This window comes from Rhizophagus irregularis, chromosome 10 (genome assembly GCF_026210795.1).
Source record: "Rhizophagus irregularis chromosome 10, complete sequence".
NCBI lineage: Eukaryota > Fungi > Glomeromycota > Glomeromycetes > Glomerales > Glomeraceae > Rhizophagus > Rhizophagus irregularis.
Genome location: NC_089438.1, coordinates 5,002,589 through 5,024,177, shown reverse-complemented (window position 1 = coordinate 5,024,177; position 21,589 = coordinate 5,002,589). Strand labels below are relative to the sequence as shown.

The 21,589-nt window shown below is 28.0% G+C and overlaps 3 protein-coding genes across 3 annotated transcripts; 2 read left to right on the top strand and 1 right to left on the bottom strand.

The window, feature by feature from the left end:
- Positions 1-15: 15 nt before the first annotated feature.
- OCT59_002496 (uncharacterized protein) lies at positions 16-1,539 on the top strand (the record flags this gene model as incomplete). Its single annotated transcript, XM_066144549.1, has 6 exons — positions 16-191; positions 268-812; positions 887-918; positions 985-1,097; positions 1,205-1,368; positions 1,445-1,539. The coding sequence occupies 6 exons, from the start codon at positions 16-18 to the stop codon at positions 1,537-1,539; spliced, it is 1,125 nt and encodes a 374-aa protein (XP_065995705.1).
- Positions 1,540-3,704: 2,165 nt separating this feature from the next.
- OCT59_002495 (uncharacterized protein) lies at positions 3,705-5,444 on the bottom strand (the record flags this gene model as incomplete). Its single annotated transcript, XM_066144548.1, has 6 exons — positions 3,705-4,047; positions 4,124-4,214; positions 4,284-4,880; positions 4,958-5,077; positions 5,149-5,175; positions 5,249-5,444. 6 exons carry the CDS (start codon positions 5,442-5,444, stop codon positions 3,705-3,707), a joined length of 1,374 nt encoding a protein of 457 aa, XP_065995704.1.
- A 3,552-nt stretch (positions 5,445-8,996) lies between these two features.
- OCT59_002494 (uncharacterized protein) lies at positions 8,997-9,734 on the top strand (the record flags this gene model as incomplete). The annotated part of the gene is made up of 6 exons (XM_066144547.1): positions 8,997-9,039; positions 9,110-9,167; positions 9,242-9,282; positions 9,381-9,418; positions 9,524-9,584; positions 9,655-9,734. The coding sequence occupies 6 exons, from the start codon at positions 8,997-8,999 to the stop codon at positions 9,732-9,734; spliced, it is 321 nt and encodes a 106-aa protein (XP_065995703.1).
- Between the last annotated feature and the right edge of the window lie 11,855 nt (positions 9,735-21,589).

The following is a 21,589-nucleotide window of genomic DNA, read 5'->3' as shown; positions in this document are numbered from 1 at the left end:
AGGTATGACCGCGTGATGCTAATTAGAACGATTCTTGCACCTACAGTTCCCGATAACGGTTTGATCAATGGAAAAAATAATTTCGATTGCTCCAAGGCCCCACCGGGTTCTAAATGTGTGGATAATGCCGGTCTTGCTAAATTTGAATTTGTTAAAGATAAAAAATATCGCCTTCGTATCATTAATACTAGGTAATCTACATCATCGTATTATGCAATTCAAAAAAAAAAATAAAATTAAAAGTGACGAGCGCTTTTATTTTTCTAGCGCATTTTCGGCATTCTTCTTTTCTATTGATAAACATGATATGGAAGTTATAGAAGCAGACGGTCTCTACACTAAACGAAATAAAATCCATCGTCTTCCCATCAATGTCGCTCAAAGATATTCTGTTATTGTTACTGCAAACCAACCTGTTGATAATTATATAATGCGTTCTGAATTTCAAAAGACAATTAATCTTCCTAATATAAAAGCTATAGTACATTATGAAGGAGCCCCCGATGATCCTGAACCAAAAGATAATCCATGGTCAGATTCCTTGACAGAATACGTTGATCTAGATCACAAGACTTTACAACCATTAGAAGAAGAAAAGATTCCCGAATCAACGAAAAAATTCGAATTCAAAATTGATTTTCATAAGAATTCAACAGGAGTTGTTAAAGCTTTCCTTAATAATTCTTCTTATATACCCGATATAAATTTTCCGACTTTAGATAAAATCTTTAAAAAGAAATCATTTAACGAAACTAGTGCAAATGCCTATATTTTTGATAAAGATGGAGAAGTAGTTGATATGTATTTCATCAGTAAGTATAATTAATTAATAATTGTATAAGAATTTTCAATTTTATGATTTTATTAACAAATATTTTTTTTTTAGATTCTGACGATGGCGAACATCCGTTTCACATTGTATGTAAAATTAATTAATCGGCATAAATGTTTTAAAAAAATTAACTTTTTTTTCTAAAAACTTAGCATGGATACCAATTTTGGGTACTTGGAACCGGAAATGGAGATAAAGTTGATGAAAATGAATTGAATACACACAATCCAATCAAGCGTGATACTGCAACAATACCTGCATCAGGGTAAAAAATTTCGCGTTTTCTTTCACCGGTGACATATAATGGGTGACAAATAGTCCCCATTAGTAAAATGAAAAACAGACTAAACAGGCGAATGTAATTTTTTTTAGGTGGATTGCCATCAGATTTGTTTCCGACAATCCCGGAGCCTGGGGAATACACTGTCACATGATATGCTATCGTTTCATTCCGTTTTTGTTCATTATATTGTTTTTTTTTGACAAATTCACTAACATTTTTTTCCTTTATTTCCATTTCATTTTTGTTTTACGAGGTATGTAAAGATTTTTTTGGTGATACATGAAAAAATGAATACGATTCTGATTTTAAAACAACTTCATCTTTTATAGTGGCATTTGGAATCTGGTCTTTTGATACAGTTGGTCACACTTCCAGAAGAAGTGCTAAAAATGCAACCTCCGGAAGAATGGACCAAATTATGTGAATTAGGTGAACGTTAGATTAACATACTTGAACAATAGTACTTTACTATCAATGTAGATTTTTTGATAATCATATAAAAAACCTTGTCATAAGTATGTTATAAAATTCATGAGCGCCTAACCAGTTATTATAGTGTAGAACACTATGTCATATATGTATTACAACACATGATTTATTTCGCATTACAATAGATATATTATACATAATTGCAATATCAATGATTTATATTTATAACATGTATATTATTATTATTAATAATCCTGTCACAATAATTACGTAATTAAATAATAAAATCCATTAAATATATTCCATATTATTTATATATATATATATATATTATGTAATCCTTCTGTGTACATCTGTGTATGAAATGCACTCTAAGTTACTAATCAACAATTATTAACGGGTGAAGATGAAACCATGAATTATCATCACTTTCTTGCAAGCAGTAGATGGGCCTGTTATAGGATCAACATTACCATTTTATAGAACCAATCAACTAAAGGAGAGAGATTAATACATCCATAATCTTCACACGCCTACAGATCATCATATTTTCAAGGAATGCCAATCTGCTTATTTACTATGTTTTAATCGTGATAAATCACTGACATGTAAAACTTGTTACAATTATAATTAAAAAATTTGGTTAGCTTAAATTTAAAATTTTTAATATAAATGACATCCTTAAAGTATTTAATTATTTAGTGCATTGTTCTTTTAATAAAAAAAAATCATTATTTTATAATTGGCGAATTAAAATCAAATGTCCGAGTAATTTTTTTTTTGTTAATTTATAAAGAAATTTGATAAAACTCTATTATATAATAAAAATTCGCATAAGCATTATAATATCATATAAAATTATCGTATAATATGACCAATAGATTCAGTAACGAAAATATTATTCACATATCAAGTAGATAGAGTTGTCGTGTAAGGGAATCTACGTTTAAGGAGGAGTAGGACCGTTGTCAGGCGGTGTGAGATCAGGAGGAGATGGAGGTGGTGTATCAGGTTGTGTAACTGGTTGTGTACCTGTTTTTAATCGGAGAATCGACGTTAGTATAAATGTTATGCATTATTTCCCATATTCAATCAATGTATATGATTTTTTTTTGCAGGAAATGGGATTAAATAAGCGATAAATTTGTTAATACAATACCTCCTTGTGGAATGCAATAAGTTTGTGAAATTAAAACCAACACCATCATTAAAAATACGAGCACAAAATTGTATTTAGATTCAAGAAAAATCATGTTGAATAATTTGTTTTTAAAATTGAATAATTTTTTTGTTTTTTAAAACTTTAAATAATTCTTTTGTTTTTAAAACTTTATGTCAGTTGTTAGTGTGCGGATTTGTCCTGCTTATACAGTAAAACCTTTATATAACGATATGTCGGGACATATATGAAATTTTTAGAAAATATCGTTATATCAAAGTTAACGATATTTATATGTCCTCACATATAGTGGAAAAATAAAATTTTATCGGTATATCAAGTTTTTAATAGTATATCGGTATATCGAGGTTAGACTGTATACATTTTTTTTTTCGATAAAGAAATTCATTCATTTAAGAATTAAATTTCTAATTTTGTGACCTAATAGAGTATATATATAATTACGAGCTTGATATTTCTTTTAGAATGTTGTTTATAATCATTATCAAATATCATATTATATTCTTGCCGATTTACATGTATTTATTACATAGCCCCAATTTCTTAATTAGTAATTATATTCGGGTATTGTCCTATCCGGATATCCGGCATCTGGTATAGATTTTTCGGTTATCCGGGTACAAATCTACAGAATGAATTCAGGTTATTCTTAACGGTGACGGATTTATTTGTAATGATTGTAATAATAGATAAATTAACGATGAGCCACAATTGGAGATCACTCTAGATCTAGATTCAATCGGAAATCGGTACCTGCTGATTTTAGTTAGTATTGATAAGAAATTTTTTTTTTATAATCGTGTTACTTGGTTTTCTTCCCGAATTTTATTTATCACCGTTCATGGTAAAATTGTATCATTAATTAATGATTTAATAATAAACTTGGAATAGTTACTTTTTTACCTATTTATATACGAAATTACGAATAAAATTTAATATAATTTAAGATTAATCATAACACTTTTAATATTGAATCAAATTTAGCTTGTTGATCCATCTTCTAAACGTTCTAATGCAATATCATCTTTTAAATCTTCATCAATGTCGTCACCTAAAAGTTTTAATAATTCAAAATTATTATTACGTAAATCTAAATATCTTTTGCGTGTAGTTCTTAATTTTTCTAAATAATAAGCATCAATATAATACTCTTTTAATAAGTGTTCTAATACAGCTACTCTGTCACTTAATTCAGCACCTAGTGGTAATTTACGTGGATCATCTGCTAAAGGAATACCCGCACGAGAAACGTATCTACTCGCTAAATGTCTTTTAAAACTCCGACGATATGACCAACAGCATACATATTTTTGACAAATTCCCCTTAAAACATAAATAAGTAAATGTTTACGATTTTAACATATAAATTATAAAGTATTAATATTCGTACTATATTTACCATGGAGTAAGTTTTGAAGCACCAAATAATAAAACAAATATCCCACTTAAGGCACCATAAAAACCGCCAATATTTGAAATAACTCTGGCAACTAAAAAAATAAATTTTGAAAATTAATTAACAAAAAAATATGAATATGAATAATAAATTTAGATGTTACCAGTGATTTGAAATTTTTGTTGTTCACGAATTATGAAATTATATTGAAATCTTAGCTCTAACGCTGTATATGAAGCGTTTGGTGTTGAAGCGAGTTCTTTCTCTTCAATTTCAAGAAATGTGGAAATGTTACTTGCTTTAAAACCAAGGTACCCAGAAAAATATGACGAATAAGATATTCTCTCCTTGAGAATAAGTTCATAAATAACATATCGTCCTCGTGTAATAAAATATTGGTTAGGAATTAAAGTCGTATTAACATCCTTAAGATCTTTATTTGGATTTCTATTGGATAACGCTGACTGTATTGTTAAATTTCTTTTATTAATGGTTATTGATTCAAAATTGATTTCGAAATAACTATAAATTGATGAATTATCCAAAGTGATAATAAAAAGAAGTTCATTAGCCACAAAGAATGGCTTGAATTCTACAATTCTGGAAAATTCATCATTTATAGAAGGAGGAATAAATATTCTACAACGATTGTTATCATGATCACGTATAAAAAAATTGGCATTTGTAGGAATTGAGTAATTGTTATGTAATTCGTATAATGTGTTAAAATCATATAGATTCAAATCATTCAATCCATGAACTATAAGATTAATAATTAAAGATTAATTAACGTTAATGTAAACAAAATTATTAATATTTAAGATTGGGAAAACTCACTCTTATTATCATAAAAAGAATAATCGTTAGGAATATATAACTGTGAACTTGAAATATCGCGATATAATTTATATAATGATATATTTAATGTATCAATTGTATCATCGCCATTATAATTACCTATTATTGTGAACTGAAATTAATAAACATGAACTAATTGATTAAATTTTTTAAAAAAAGTTTATTCTTACTCAAAACTTTTGGACAAACTCTAAATCCTATTATTTAAAAAGAATATGATTATTAATCAATTAACTTAAATTTTATATTAATATAATAATTAATAGATACCCGGATAAGTAAAGTGTTCGTCTAATTCACTTATATACAAGTTCGGTTCGTCAATATTGGAAACGAATTCTTCAAATGAAATCCACGCGTAAATAATAATGAAAGATGAGAATATAATTGCAATAAAAAGTCGCAATATACTGAAACACTTTGGTTCTGAAGTTCGAAATGGAGGACAAGATTTAAAAAAAAACATTTTATAGCAATAGTCTTTAAAAAAAGCAGATAATTAAAAGTGAGTAACTGCAATACTATACTAAAGTAAATAAGTATTTCTCAATAAATTGCGATATGAAATGAAAAGCCACATTAATAATACCGAACTCAATACCGTTCATTACCCAAGCCACGGTATACGAGAAAACTATAAGTAGATTCAGCGGGTAATACCCGTTCTGCATCTTCATTTCCACATTCGGAGGTAAGAAATTTTTAAATTTACTAACAAAGTAACTCTTCCCCATCATCATTAATATGGAGAAATCTCTTCATTATTTGAAATCATTCAAGACATGTTTGCCAAATTCAAGCATATTAGAGGGTTTAATTTGTTTTATTATTATTATAAATACTCTGTATATCCTGTTCGGAAGCGTTTACAATCTATTAATGAAAACAAATAAATTAGAAGTAATTATTTTATATTGGTCATCCTCTTTTATGAGTCCAATTTTAATGATTATGTCGGGAATTGTTACGGTAACTATTATATCCTGATTTCTTTAAATAACGGTTTATCATAATTATATCTTTTGTATGATTATAGATATCTTTAAGGACTTTTATTCATACGAATATATATTTATTCATGAATGTCCTGACTATCCTCAATCCTAATACATTAGAATTTCTTTATACCATACGAGTGTATGTGTATTTTAAGGAGTATATGTATTTTAATATTACCATTTGGTTATCTTTATTAATAATGAATTTTATGCTATATTGGAAAAGGTAAATAAATTAAACATTGTTTTTGATAGATTACATTATAAAATTATTCATTAACACAATCTATAAATTTATTTAACATATTTAGAAAAAGACAAGAAAGCTTTAATGTCGATAGTGAAAATATTATCGATGACGAAAAAATTCGCGAAATTAAAAGTGAATTTTATTTTATTTTATTTTATTTTTTCATTTTGTCTATTATAGAGATAATTTATGCATCATACTTTTTTTTAGAGATTTATTTCAATTATAATGTGCAAAAAGTTTTATGTCACGCACAAATTATAATTGTTTATTTTGTACATTTTAATTTTATAAACGTAATTAAACCGGATGAATACATATTCAAAAGTCCGATTTCCCTCTTACAATTTATCTCTTGGCCAAATTTCCTTTTGTGTATCATTACTTTCACAATGATTGAAGGAGTAATTAATTTAAGCTTTTCCTTTTTTAGAATATAGTTAATTAATTTTTGTATTAATTTTTTTACAGGTTCGCAATGAATCAAAATGCAAAATGATTTTCTTCTATCTTTCTAGTTTTGCGCTTTGTGTATTTCATATTTACGTATTTATCGAATTTCTAGTTAACATAAGTAAGTGCACGTTATCGTTATTATATCCATTTTATCTGTTCAATTTATTGATCGACTTTATTCGTTTTTTTTTTTGAAGAATTTTTAAGAGTAGTGGGAGGGTCAATTGGGATGAAAATTACCTACATAATTTGTATGGTAATTGTTCCTTTTCTCTTAACAGTAATTACAATTATAAATTCTATAATTTGTCATAGAAATTTTGGAAAAGGTTTAAAAATTTATTGTAAGTATAAAAATTTTTTTTCTTTATTTTATAAAAATTACAATTAATTTATTAAAAATAATTATGATATTTAGTAAATTATGATCCACGAACTTTTAAGGAATTAATTAGATATACTGATGATCTTGATCAATGTTATAAAGATGACGATTGATTTTAAAGATGCGTGATACCTTTACGATCACGGATTTTTTTTATCCGGATATTAACTGGATGAAATTTGTAATATCCTTCTTTGATTGATTGTAACGATGAGCCACAAATGAAGATCACCCTAGATCGTAAATATAATTCAAATTTATTCACTTGCTGATTTTAGTTAGCTGGACGCAACAGTATTGAATTGTGTTACTCGATTTCTTATTTGCATTTCGTTTATTAATAATATATATATATTCATGCTAAAATTCTCATTAATTAAAAATCACTTGTTTAATCTTTTATATACTACGAATAACATTTTTTTGTGTGTGGATCTGAATTTTTCTAAATAATAAGCTAGAGGTCCGTCCAAAAAAACCTTAACCGGTTAATATGAAAAATATTTTAAAAATTTTATTGTACCGATTTTTGATTTTACTAACACTGTAACACATTTAGTTGAAAGATTATTATTTTCATCAATACCATTATTAATAAATAGCGAGTTTGGGAACACATGGCTGAAATTACCAAGTCTCTGGGCCGCATTAAGTAAATCTGACCAGAATTATGGATTTACGGTCAAAATAGTTTTAACCGGTTAACCGATGTCTTAACCGGTTAACCGTCTTAACCGGTTCCAACCTCTATTAAATAAGCATCAATATAATATTCTTTTAATAATTGTTTTAATACAGCTACTCAATCTTCTATACTAGCACTTTGCAGTAGTTCACGTGGATCATCTGCTAAAGGAATTGCAATAGATTTGGACAATCCGCAGGAATCCAAACTTGCACGGGAAACATATCTACTCGTTCTGCAATTAATTCATGAGTTATAAGATTGATATTGTAGACAAAATTATCGATATTTATTAGGGATATATAGAAATATTGCGATATAATTACTATAGTGTCATGCTTAATGAATAATGAGTCGATCACCATAATAATTGTGTGTTATATATCAAATTCGAAATATGCAATAAATTCTTAAAATTTTTGGGCAAATTTTAAATCCTATTTTTTCTTTAAAAAAAAACAATTGACTTAAATTATATACTATATATTGCAAAGAAAAAAAATAATAATTAGTAGATTCTGTAGTTCGAAATGGAGGACAAAAAAACAATTTTATGGCAATAAACCTTGATGAAAAAAAGATAATAAATAAAGATGAGTAAATAAGTTGCTATTTCCAAAACTTTGAAATGAAAGCCACAATTACTAATAATAGAATACCGAACTCTGTCCAAGCCACGAACCCACGATGTACAAGATAGGTTAATGAAAGATGAAAGCCACAATAACTAATAATAAAATACCGAACTCTGTCCAAGCCACGATTATACTTACCGTCGGAATTAATTACGGCATATGAAGCTTATACCGTAATACATTAAATCGCCGTAATGCCGTAATTATTTCATGTTAAAAATACAAAAATTACACAAAGTAAGTAAAATATTTTTTTCTTGTTATGTTATGCTGTAAATAATTTGTAATCCGTAAATCTATAATGCTGGTCTCGATGATTTGTTAAATATTTAAATGGTAAAATCCATATTTTGTGATGCCGTAATTTCAATTTGGCAATTCCGACGGCACCTATAGCCACGATGTACAAGAAAATATATATGTATATATATATATATTAAGTTCACCCGTTCTGTGTCTATTTACATTTCCACAATCAGGATTTATTAGAATTTTTAAATCTACTATTAAAGTTGCTTTTCATTATTATTAATATGCGGCAATTATCTCATGATGATTTGAGAAATGTGGCTAAATTTAAGCGTAATAGAGAATTTTTTTTTATTATAAATGTTCTGTTTTGCACGGTCTTCTACATTTACCACAAATAACGGTAACTATTATAAATCTATCTCTCTTGAATATCTCGTTGATTCTTAATCTTAGTAGACATGTCAATAAAGCGTATGAGAATTTTCATATTGCAAGTTGTTTAGTGAACTTTTTATTATATTGGAAAGGGTAAATAAATTAACATTATTTTTGAATAGATTACATTGTAAAAATGGATCTAACCCAGCCTTTAACAATTTTAGGAAAAAGAAAGAAAGTTTTAACATCGATGGCGAAATTAAAAGTAAATTTTATTTGATTTTAATTTTCATATTATTTGTATATTTAATTATAAAGATAACCGGATATATTATTTTTTTTTTTGATCTTTTTCAATTATAGCGTACAAAAAGTTTTGTGTCATGCATAACGCTCCTCTCGTAAATAAGCAGATGGATACAAATTGAAAAATTCGGTTTCTCTCTTACAATTTATCTCTTGGCCAAGTTTTCTTCCATTTATCATTGCTTTTACAATGATTGAAGGGGACAATTATAAATTCTATAATCTGTCATAGAAATTTTGGAAAAAGACAAATAATTTGTTGTAAGTACAAAAATTTTCTTTATCTTATAAAAATTACGATTGATTTATTAAAATAATTATGGCATTTTAGTCAATTATGAATCACAAATAATTGAATACAAGGATAATCTTGAATTTTGTATTAAACAAAATATTACCTACTATACCTAAATTTTATCAAAGAATAATTTTATATTATTTATAATGTGCTGTAGTTCAAGTATTCATTAGTCCATACTTTAAATAATTTTATACTTGAATATATTATTTATAAAATGCTGTAGTTCAATATTCATTAGAGTCCATACTTTAAATAATTTTATTCTTGAATATTTCAATTATTCATCAATGTTTTAAAAAGAAGAATCTTAAATTTTATGACTATCGCAAAATGATTTAAATTAAGATGGATTTTGCGCTACTATGTATATAAAATAAAGTAAAGTGCGTATATAATGTAAATTTATATGGCTTCAACCATATAAATTCTTCGAGAAAATTATCAATATGAGAGTGGAAAAATTACAGATTATTTGAGTAATCCTATGAATGTCATAATTGGGATTCGCGATACGCGTAAAGTCATCAACGTATAATCGTATGTCACGTGCCGCAGTTACTTTACCGTTACGTACGATACGTATGATATGACGGCTAAATATTCACCACTAAATCTATAAAAATATTTTTATACAGGAAAATTATTGTAAATTCATGTGCGAGAATGAAAGATAGTTTATATAGGTAGTGAATAGTAAGACATATAATATATCACTTTAATTAGTTATTGATAATAATTCGTCATTATTTTATTTAAAATAAAAGAGTCAAACACTTGAAACACTTGATATCAACTTATTTTTTCAATAAATATTCCATTGTTCAATCAATATTAAGCGTACAAACGCAAAGTAATCGTAAATAAATTGGAGTTAGTCCGAAGCTGCATAAAGGATCAGCCCGAAATATTTGATTTTTGATTTTCTAAAAAAAGATGTTTGGAGTCGTTCCGAAATCACGATATATGTAATTTATCTGACAAGGTAATTTGGAGAGACAAACAAACCTTAATTGGTCCGGTTCGGATAAATAAAGTTTTCTAAAATGGATTTATTAATTTTTTTTCTAATTTAGAAAATTTTATTTGGCTACACTTTACTTTATGCAATCTCATCATGAGAAAATTACATAGATGTTAATGTTACACTGGCTACATTGCATGAGTTACATTTATAGACGCATTTTGTATAACTTCTTTGTACAATTCCCGTGATCATTTTTAACCGTAGTAAAAAATTGAAAAAAAAATAATTGAAAGTCGTATGATAAAATGCCCTAGATCAATTCATTTTATCAAAAAAGATTTGACCAAGCGCAATAAAGTTAAATTAATTTTTTTTTTAAAAAAAAAAAGAAAGAAAACTACTACTTTTTAGAAATTCTTCATAGAAACATGGGTCTTTCGGCAAAAATTCAGCCATTTACAAATGACTTACAGTAAGTTACACAAGGAACTACTATTTCCGTAAATTACCCGTTGACCACATTTAATTATGGAACGGATAAATTGCAAATACCGAAAGAAAAAATTTTAATATAAATATCATTCTTGTAATTAACGAAATTAACCCCTATGTCAATTTACACCTTCAACTAAAAAAAAATAAAAATAAAAAGAATACGCAAATATTAAATATGACTTTGCTTAAATTCTTTAATAATCTTGAAATTAGTGATTACCTTTCATTTATAGGTATCATTTTAACAATCTATGTAGCACATTATTATTATAAATACTTCACTCGCGTTAATCCTTTACCTGGTCCTTTCCCACTTCCATTCTTTGGAAATTTACTTCAATTCTTTTGGTATGATGATCTTAAATTATATTTCATAAATAATCACAAGAAATATGGTGACATATTTGAAGTTTATTTGGGAATAAGACGTATTGTCTTAAATCGACCTGAAGATATTGAAAAACTTTTAATGCCTTCAACAAAAAGTCAATATTTGATGAGATTTCCTTACACCGAAGGATTAGACGAAATCGGAATGATGGGAAAAGGAATCTTAGCAAATCATAATTTGAAATCATGGAGATATAATCGTCAATTTTTTACACAAGCTATATTGGCACCAAAATTTACTAATGAAGCTATTGATTGGACAAATAAACTTTTCAATGAATTGGAAGGTTATTGGAATAAATTGTACCTTAAAGAAGAAATTATTAAAGAAAATAAAAATGTATTAGATTTTTCTGCATGGTTAAATCGATATACAAATGATATGATTATTGCACTAACAACGGGTGAAAGATCTTATACAATGGCGGGTTACTTTAATATTCAAGGTGAAGAGAAGGCTGAACATCCATTGGCGATAGTAGATGATTCTGAGAAATTTGTCCGAGCATTTCGTAAACATATTTTAAACGTTGCAATATTTGTTTTTTTACCATCTTTCGTCCGACATTATATTCCATTTGTTAAGGGTAAAACAGATGATTTGATTCAAAACGTAGGATTTATTTATGATAGGATTGATACTATTGTTAAGAGACGCAAAGAAGAAATTGAAAATACACCATTGGATAAACCTTTACCACATGATATGTTGACATCAGTTATTACAGCGAATACACCTCGCGATATTAATTATACTAAAACTGTTGGTGGCGAAGCTTTAGAAAGACCTATGAATGATATTGAAATCCGTCATATCATGTTTGATGCATTTATTGGTGGAACCGATACAGTAAGTAAAATTTTTAAAGATTTTTTTTTAATAAAATATATTTACTTATTATTAACTCTTTTTTTTCAAATATAGACTGCTAATATGATCACATTCATTGCTTATTTTGTTGCACATCATCCGGAAGTGAAAAAGAAGCTGCTAGAAGAAATTGATAGAGTATTCCAAGGTGATAAAACGCGTCCAATCACTGAAAGTGATTTCCATAGCTTAAAATATTGTGAAGCGATTATAAAAGAAGTCTCTCGTGTTCATCCAGTTGCGAATATGATAGCGAGGTATTCTCAAGAACCTGATGAAATAGCAGGATATAAATGGCCAGCCGGTACAATGTTTCAAATAAATGCTGTTACTATTCATAGACTTAATAGTCATTGGGAAGAAGCGGATAAATTCAATCCTGATAGATGGATGGATAAAGGTTTTGAACCCGATAAATATTCTTTTATCATGTTTGGTGGAGGTTTAAGAGTCTGTCCTGGAAGAAAATTGGCAATGATTGAATTGGTTTGTTTGATGGCCTTATTATATAGAAAATATGATATTGATTTAGCTGATATGAATGCTCCTTTAAAAACTAAATCTATTGGTATTACTACTTGTAAAGAATTATTAGTTAAAATCAAACCAAGAAATTAACTTTTCCATATCTCATATTTATATTTATACATACATTCACATATATATATTTTTGCAATTTTTTATCTATAACCTTTTTATCTTTTATATTTTTATATTCCTAAGATAAATTATAAATAAAGACATATTTTATTTTCATGTATATGAATAATCGGATTTATTTAATGAAAATATCAAAAAAAAAAAAAATATCATAATGAATTATGAATTATATTGGATTATATAAATATTTGACCTCAACGCCTATAACGGCTCATTTTTACGGTATGAATTATTAAACATTATCATATAACCTATAAATACATCATTTTATTTAATAATACGCGAGACGAAATTTGGAAAACTTGAAAGAAAAAAATATATAAATTATTTGACAGGGGACTGAGACGGAAAATAAGACGAGATAGAGAGCTAGGACGATTGTTTTATTTTGTAATTAATTATTTTTAATTAAACGACAAATTTTTTTATTTGTAAATAGTAATTTATTGATTTTTCTATTTTTTGAACGATGTAGATTCTTTTAATATATATATATATATATATATTTTTCTAAATTTATTCTACGCGTAAAAATGGTTTTTATTATAAGGAGATTTCAGCCATAGTAAGCTCGAAAATATCAAGAAAGTTAGTAAATAATTATTTATTAAAAATTTAGTTATTATCAAAAAAATTAACGATGAAAGAGCGACGTATACGTATTATACGTATTATTGTACCATAGTATACGTGTGTACAACTGATCAAGGTTACTAAAATTTAAACATTACTGTGCGAAATTATTATGATTATTTGTGTAAAAAAATTATGCATACTTGATATAGTAAAGACCATTAATGTGTTACCATTTAGAAATTAGAACTGCACAAAATGAAATAAACTCGTGAATGCGATACCAGGAGAAATTATGCATTAATTTAAAACAAGACATAACTGTACTAATACATCGGAGACGGGTAAATTATGTGGAAATATTTTCAAAGGTGTTTTTAAAAAAATTTACCCGATTCCAGTTTTACCGAACCCACCGAACCGTAATTTTACCGAAAATCGGGAACTCATTTTGCCGAAAATTAAGCGGCCTTTAAAACCCCAAAATAGTACCTTTTAACTTGTGCTTATTACAGTTTGGCCTTGAAATTTATTATGATTGGCGTTATGATTTAATTATTATCAATATTTCAATATTTTTTCAAACTGATATAATTGGTTAATTCAGCGATATAATAAATACTTGTTATTCCATGAATAACTGAAATACTCACCGATTCCTCGAGGACTTTTACATTCTACGCAATGTTTGTCCGTCCCACACGTGACTTATATACACGTGACCATTTATTTAAGCTTTATTACTATTAGCTTATTAAGCTCCATCTCCGTCGTACATAGTACCATATACCCCAATATCATTAATATATTCGATAATCAAATAAAGGCACAAGCATCCCTTTTGTCGCACAAGCGAACTCACCACACACTTCTGATACACTTAAATTTCTTTTATTATTAAGTCAACAAAAATTTTGGTTACCAAATTCACCCTTTGATTTTTTTTTTCACTTTTTGATACACCTTTACGTTCTTTTTCGCGTTTAGAAATTTTATTCACCTTTTTACGTGTTTATAATCTGTCCCTATAAACCAACTCTAATTTCGATACTAAAGGAGGAGTTCACCCCCATATCCCATTGTGTTATCAATCCAAAATACTTATACGCTCATATTAACAGCCTTCAACACAAAGGTATTACGTTCCTAGACCAAATCATTACGATTGATTCAGCTTACCTCTTAGATTACCAAAAGATAAAATCGAATCTTCAAAACAAACACGGAAGTTTTCCAAGATGGTATAACTTTCTCAAAGAACACATCACGCTTACGAATGCAGGTAGACTAAATTTCGACCTCGGGCAACAATTTATACAAAATCCGCAAATTCAACGTCCTCGAATACCCCCTACGAATAATGAACCTATTCATCACCAAGGTAGACCAAAATGGATCTCATTTATAACTGATGTTGCATACGGAAGAATTCTTACCTCTACACACTCTTCTCAAACGGTTCCAATCCTTTATGCTGAATACTAGATTTTCAAGAACATAGACACAACTGATCATAATAATACCCCACGTTCACAAAAAACCACCATCATTCCATTTCAAGGTTGCTCCTTACAATACCCTTATTACGTTTGTTCTTTAACACCCAAATGTATCTTACAAGTCAAATATTCTAACGCCATTTTAATCGATACTATATCCTTAAAAAACAAAAAGCGTTTACTTCCCCATATTAGATTATCGTTACGATAAATTCCACTTATTAAAACATAGTCACCCTTATTATAGATTACTAACTTATAATGATTATTTAATTCAACATAATAGACTTAATCCCTCATATTCACTTCTATCAATCCCTCCTCATAATAATAATAGTAGTTCAATTAACCACTCTCTTATTGATACTTTAATAGAAAATAACGATATAGGCATTTAGCTAACGATCTTAATAAACACTTATCAGATTTATTATTCCCGATTTACTACTATAGATTTCTATACCGGTGATTCTTATACACCTGATGTTAATCAAAATGAATTTTTCATAGTCTACGGATGGACAACTTTTAACCTACCGGGTAGTGCTTCGATCCGTAGCGGTTTTATCCGGATTTTCATCCGGATTGAATTTCATTAAATTTCGCTGGCACTATTAGTGTGGCCAGAATTAGTATAAATTTTTGGGATAATAATACTTTAATGTTGGTTTAAATTATAGTCTGTTTAAATCTGAAACTCATAATCTTTCTCAGCCATAATCGTCACATGAAAATATTCAAGTTTTCATCCGGATCGAAGCACTACTACCGGGTGCCAATATAACATACAACGGTTCTTTAGAACTTTTTCCTCCTTCTACAAAAGCTGAAACCATGGCAATTCTTACCGCTCTTATTACATAACCTATAAATGGATTTATTCATATTTATACTGATTCACAAGCGGCAATTTCATAAATCGTCCAATCTCTCGTCCATTTCACCTCGACGATATAACAAAATCAACAATTATATTCTTTGGTCCGCCATACATCATATTATCAAGAAGTTACACCTAAGACCAGTGTTGGCCAGTGACCCAAATGACCTCAAATGACTCAAATGATTGGTCACGTGTCATTTGGGTCATTTCAACATTAAATGACAAATGACCTAGTCATTTAAAAATTACATCATAATTCTGGCCAGAACTATTCATATTTCATGAATAAAATTTTCACATGATATTAGAAGTTCATAATTCTGGCCGGCATTATTAATTTGGCCTGAATTATAAAGCATAATTTTAAATGACTCAAATGACAAATGACCTAAATGACTAGGTCATTCGAAGGTCATTCGGAGGTCATCTCAAAATGGGCAAATGACCTAGTCATTTGCCATCACTGCCTAAGACTGCAGCTCCATAAAGTCAAAGCTCATTCTAACGACACTTTTAATGAATGACATAGCAGATGCTCAAGCCAAATTGGTAGACTGAAACCCACACCAACCAAAATAGTACACCAACATTTACCCACACAAACGGTCACCTTAATGTGGAATAATAACGTTCCTATAGACAGAGACGTTAGAAAATGCATTGGTACAATTTCTAATTACAAACGACTGGAAGAACATCTTAATCACCCATCGTTACAAGATATATTAAAGAAGCTACCGCGTCACAATTGATAAACTGGACCTGTACCAGCAAATGGTTTAACTATAATGGTCATGACGAAGCAACAAGTTCACAACATTGCAAAGACACTGCATGGAAAATTAGATGCTTTACCAAAACCTTAACAACGCTTGACATACTTAACCGAAAATTCCCAAAACTTATTAACAATGTCTGCTGTATAAACAGACGGAGGAAACCAACGACCACATATGGTTATGTCCTGAACTTGATCAAACTATCCGCACAGATAGCGAACTCCCTTATCAAAATTTTGAACCAGTCAGTCGACAAATCATCGCTATGCATTTCCGATAGCGGCAAATACTGACCTACCTTCAGATGGGCCTTTAGAAACGAAAATATGCACCCTTCCGCCTTGCTACTCTTACGTTCCTACGTCACAAATGACCTATATGGAATTTTCCGTATCAATATCAACAAAAAGACAGCGATATAACACCTTTTATTTAGTTCATGCATCAATGTAGTACGATCTTTAAATAAAACGTTTGAAAACTTCGTTCCGTTAAATGGAAAGAATGGGAAACATTTGAATGGCATTACCAAAAATAGTTTTAAAACATACTCCGGCGGCAAGACAGATCGGCCGAAACACGTGACTCGCCTAATAATCGTTTACCTCGTCCCCACGAATATACCAATCCACATTTTGATTTCGGAAATTATAAGAATCATACGGATCTTTTATTTATTTTATTTTCTTCATCAAATTTTTTACATAGCGGTCCATTTTACAACCATGTTGACAGTTTGTCTCCACATAACATTTTCGACCACTATAGCTATAGAGTAGACCATCATTTTATTTCATATGTCTAGTTACCTACATCATGTAAAAAAGGGCATCCCCTATTAACAATAGTACTCTTTTAATTTTCTTTTTGTAGCTAGTTCTTTTTTTGTGTGTGCTCTTTGTTTACTATTGTTGTTCTTTATTGGTCGTGGTAGAGAACAGGAGAGTTCCTTTAACTACAAGTGAGGGTCTGATTTTCACTAGATGATAGCTGTTCTGCTGTAGCGCTATACTTTCTTTGATTGTATTATAGTTTTACTTAGACTGCTCCCTGCTTGGCATAAAAATAAATAAATAAATAAATGAACTATTAGCTTATTAATTTCGATACTATTAGCTTAGAATTAGACTTTATTAAACTCTAGTTTAACCTTCATAAAATGTATATAATAAATTTAATAATAAACGAAAAAATATAATAAATGAAAAAAATATAACTTATACCGTATCTTGTGAAATTTATTTTCGTTATTAAAATCTTAAATAATAAATTAAAAATATAAAATGAATAGCCAGCCTGTATTTAGAAAACGCAAAATTAGAGAACGTGCAGCGTGACGCTCGCTTCGGACGTTTAACGGTCACCGTTAGTATAATTTGAAACCATGCAACAGTTAATATCGATGGTACGTAAAATAATTATATTGTAGATGAAATGAAATATATAATAATTATTTACTCAGAAGAAATAATATATAAGATTATTTGCATTTCCTTGAGAATAAAAATACCATTCATAAAGTTTTAATAATAGAGTATACCGGACTATATCCGGCTCGAACTTATTATGACTTATTGTATTAATATATCAGACATCTTTATTACAATAAAATTTATATTTCGTACGTAGTATTAAAATTATACAAATTCAATTATTTTTCAGTATATTGAGATTTATTAATAAAATTCTCGTTATAGACTAATATTAACACGGAATCAATTAATGCAATAAATCTTAATTTTGGCCAGAAACTATAAAAATCAATTCCAGCTGAAATTACAAATATAATTTTGTTAATAAAAAATATATAACGAATTCACAATATAACGACGCTATACCGACCGAATTTTACTAATTAAATTTCGTACATCGTTAATCTTATAAACCATAATACAAAATGAATCTTATTATAACGAAGCATCTAATACCAAATTCTTGAAATCTTTCTAAAGTGAATAATTCTACATAATTTATTAAAAGGTAAACCTACGCTATTTTACAAAGAAAAACTAATATAATAGTACAAGTGCCGCCAATTATAACGACATCTCGTTATAACGAAATATTATTGTATAACGACATACCATTTTTTGGATTCCTTTGATGTCGTTATATAAAACATATAACGACAATTAGAAAAAATTTACTAATAGGCCCGAAGAGTGGGCGGCACTTGTAAATCAAAGGCTGAATAAATTACTACTGGATTTCTTTAAAAATACTTGGTAATCTGATGAATCACTCAAATTTTTTTTTATTTGAAAGCTAATCCATTGTAGATTTTGAATTTTAAATAAAAAAGGGATATTTTAAAGTATGAAAAAACCGTCTAATTGTAATTATGTCAACTTTTTAGAATTATTTTGTATATTTATTTACATATAGATAACTTTTAGAATTTCAAATACATAACATTTTTAATTGCGTTTTTAAAATAAAGAGTTTTGCTAACTTGCCCTCTGGGGTAAATAACCTGGGTAAATCACCCCCTAAAAAATTTATATTTTTATATTTTATGATTTTTTGCCGATTATTTTTTTTAAAAAAAATTTTCAAAAAAAAAAATTATTTGTGTTATTATTCATTTCATTTTACATAGATTTTATTTATTTGGACATTTTTGACAATGTCTCTCACGTTTAAATTTGGGCAAAGTTATATAATTATATAAAATTTACTAGTAGGTTAAATCGCTATACAAAAATAAATACCAATTTTACTGAAAATTACTAATAAACTTGAAAATAGATATATACAAGTCTGTCAATTTTAATAGATTATGATAAATATTTTTTTTTTATTTGAAAGAAAATCAATTGTAGTTATTAAAAATGCAAATAAAATGGTCTATATTTGAAATTTTAAAAGTTATCTACAGTATGTGCAAATAAATATATAAAATAACCTCAAAAAGTTATCATATTTTATAATCAAATAATTTTTTTTATATCATCATATCTTAAAACTTTTTTTTTCATTTAAAATATAAAATTAGCTTTAAATAAAAAAAATTTGAGTGATTTCATTGGAAACTTATGTATTTTTATGCAATGTAAAAATTACCAAGCTTTTTTAAAAGAAATCTGGTAGGCTTGTGTATAGATCTGCATATCTGCATTGGCCGAATTTTTGGCAAAACCTAGATACACGGACCCGGGTTTTATAGGTGCAATCCCATGCGCATGGTATAGCACTCATTACCAGAACCGTTTCTTCTATACGTAGATAGATGATAGCATCCAAATTCGCGAAAACTACCTTAGCGTGGCTTTGTTAATAAATATTTTTATATATCAAGAGACGCGTAGTAGTCTGCTTATTACGTCCATAGAATTTGTACACATATAATCAATCATATAGTAACTGTGCTTATAATTTTGAGTTAATTCTGGTCGGAACTATAACCTAACTCTGGCCGGCCATGCCCTAACTGAAGAAATCGATCATTATTTCACGTGATTATATGGCATTTAACTAAGTTTTAACTGTGGCAAAATAACGTGTGACGAATAGATCTTGCCAAGCCTCAACATCTCCATAAAATTTCCATTACACAATTTGCCACCCGCATCACACCCATTTTTTCATAATTTGGGAGAAATCATCCCTTTATTTCGTGATACGACTGGACTTCGATTTTTCATAACTTATTACAAGTAATTTCAAATAATTTTTGGTGAATTACAATTCTTTTTCGAATTATAATAATAAAAAACATTTTTTTTTTTAATGTGAAGCATTTAGTATTCGTCTAATATGTCATTCATAGTCATTCATAGTTTGAAACATTTGTGAATTTGAAATTGAGTAATTATTATCATTGATACACTAATTTAATTAAAAATTTATGTCTCATATGATACTAAATATGGCATATCCTCCGAAAATAATAATAATAGAACAATCTAAAAGTGATAAACAAATGCGCGGGCAGCGCCTGCTCGTATACAGATATACATGTAACGACATGACGGGATTCGTATGAAAATATCAAAATTATACCTATAATTATATGTGCTCTTAGAGTAAAATATTTTTGTTATATTAAGTAATATATTGACCGGATTTCGATTTAATTAAGTGTATAATAGCAATATTAAAATAGTGAAATAATGATAGAAAAATATAATTTCAAAATATAGTAACATATTTATTCCGAAACTCAAAAAATTCAAATATGTTTTACGAGATGTAAATAATCAATAAGATTCTTTGTTTTCAAGCATTTACAACAATAGAATATTAAATTCGTTGCTTTTAATTTTTTCTTATTTTAGAATCAATAAATAATTCACAAATAAACATAACGGATTATAAACATAATAAAAGATTATAATCAACCGTTTAACAAATTCTTTTTTGTTTGTAAACAGGTTAAGCAGATTATTATAAAATTCTTTGTTATTCTGTTTTTCCCCGAAATTGAAAATATAAATATTGACAAATCATATGATTCGTGATATAACTTTAATAGTAATGATCATCACATCAAAAGGGAAAAGAGCGAATTTCGAGATATTATTATCAGTTGGTGATAATCAAATTTAAGCGACCAAATAATCAGTCAAAAAATTAAAACGTGAAGTAAAAAAGATTTATTATTTGAAGGTAAAAACATATTTGAAGTTAAAAACAAAGAACATGTGATCATTGCAATTTTTTATTCATCAGTATTCGAATTGCTACTCAGACATGTATGCCCGATTCGGATTATCACACGTTGATTAATTTACTTAAATTCATAAACAATTGATAAGAATGGATTTTTTTTTTATGTTTCACTTTATTAATCTTTATTAATATAATTATAACTTTAAAACCAAAACGCAGGAGTTTTCAATACTTTGAAAT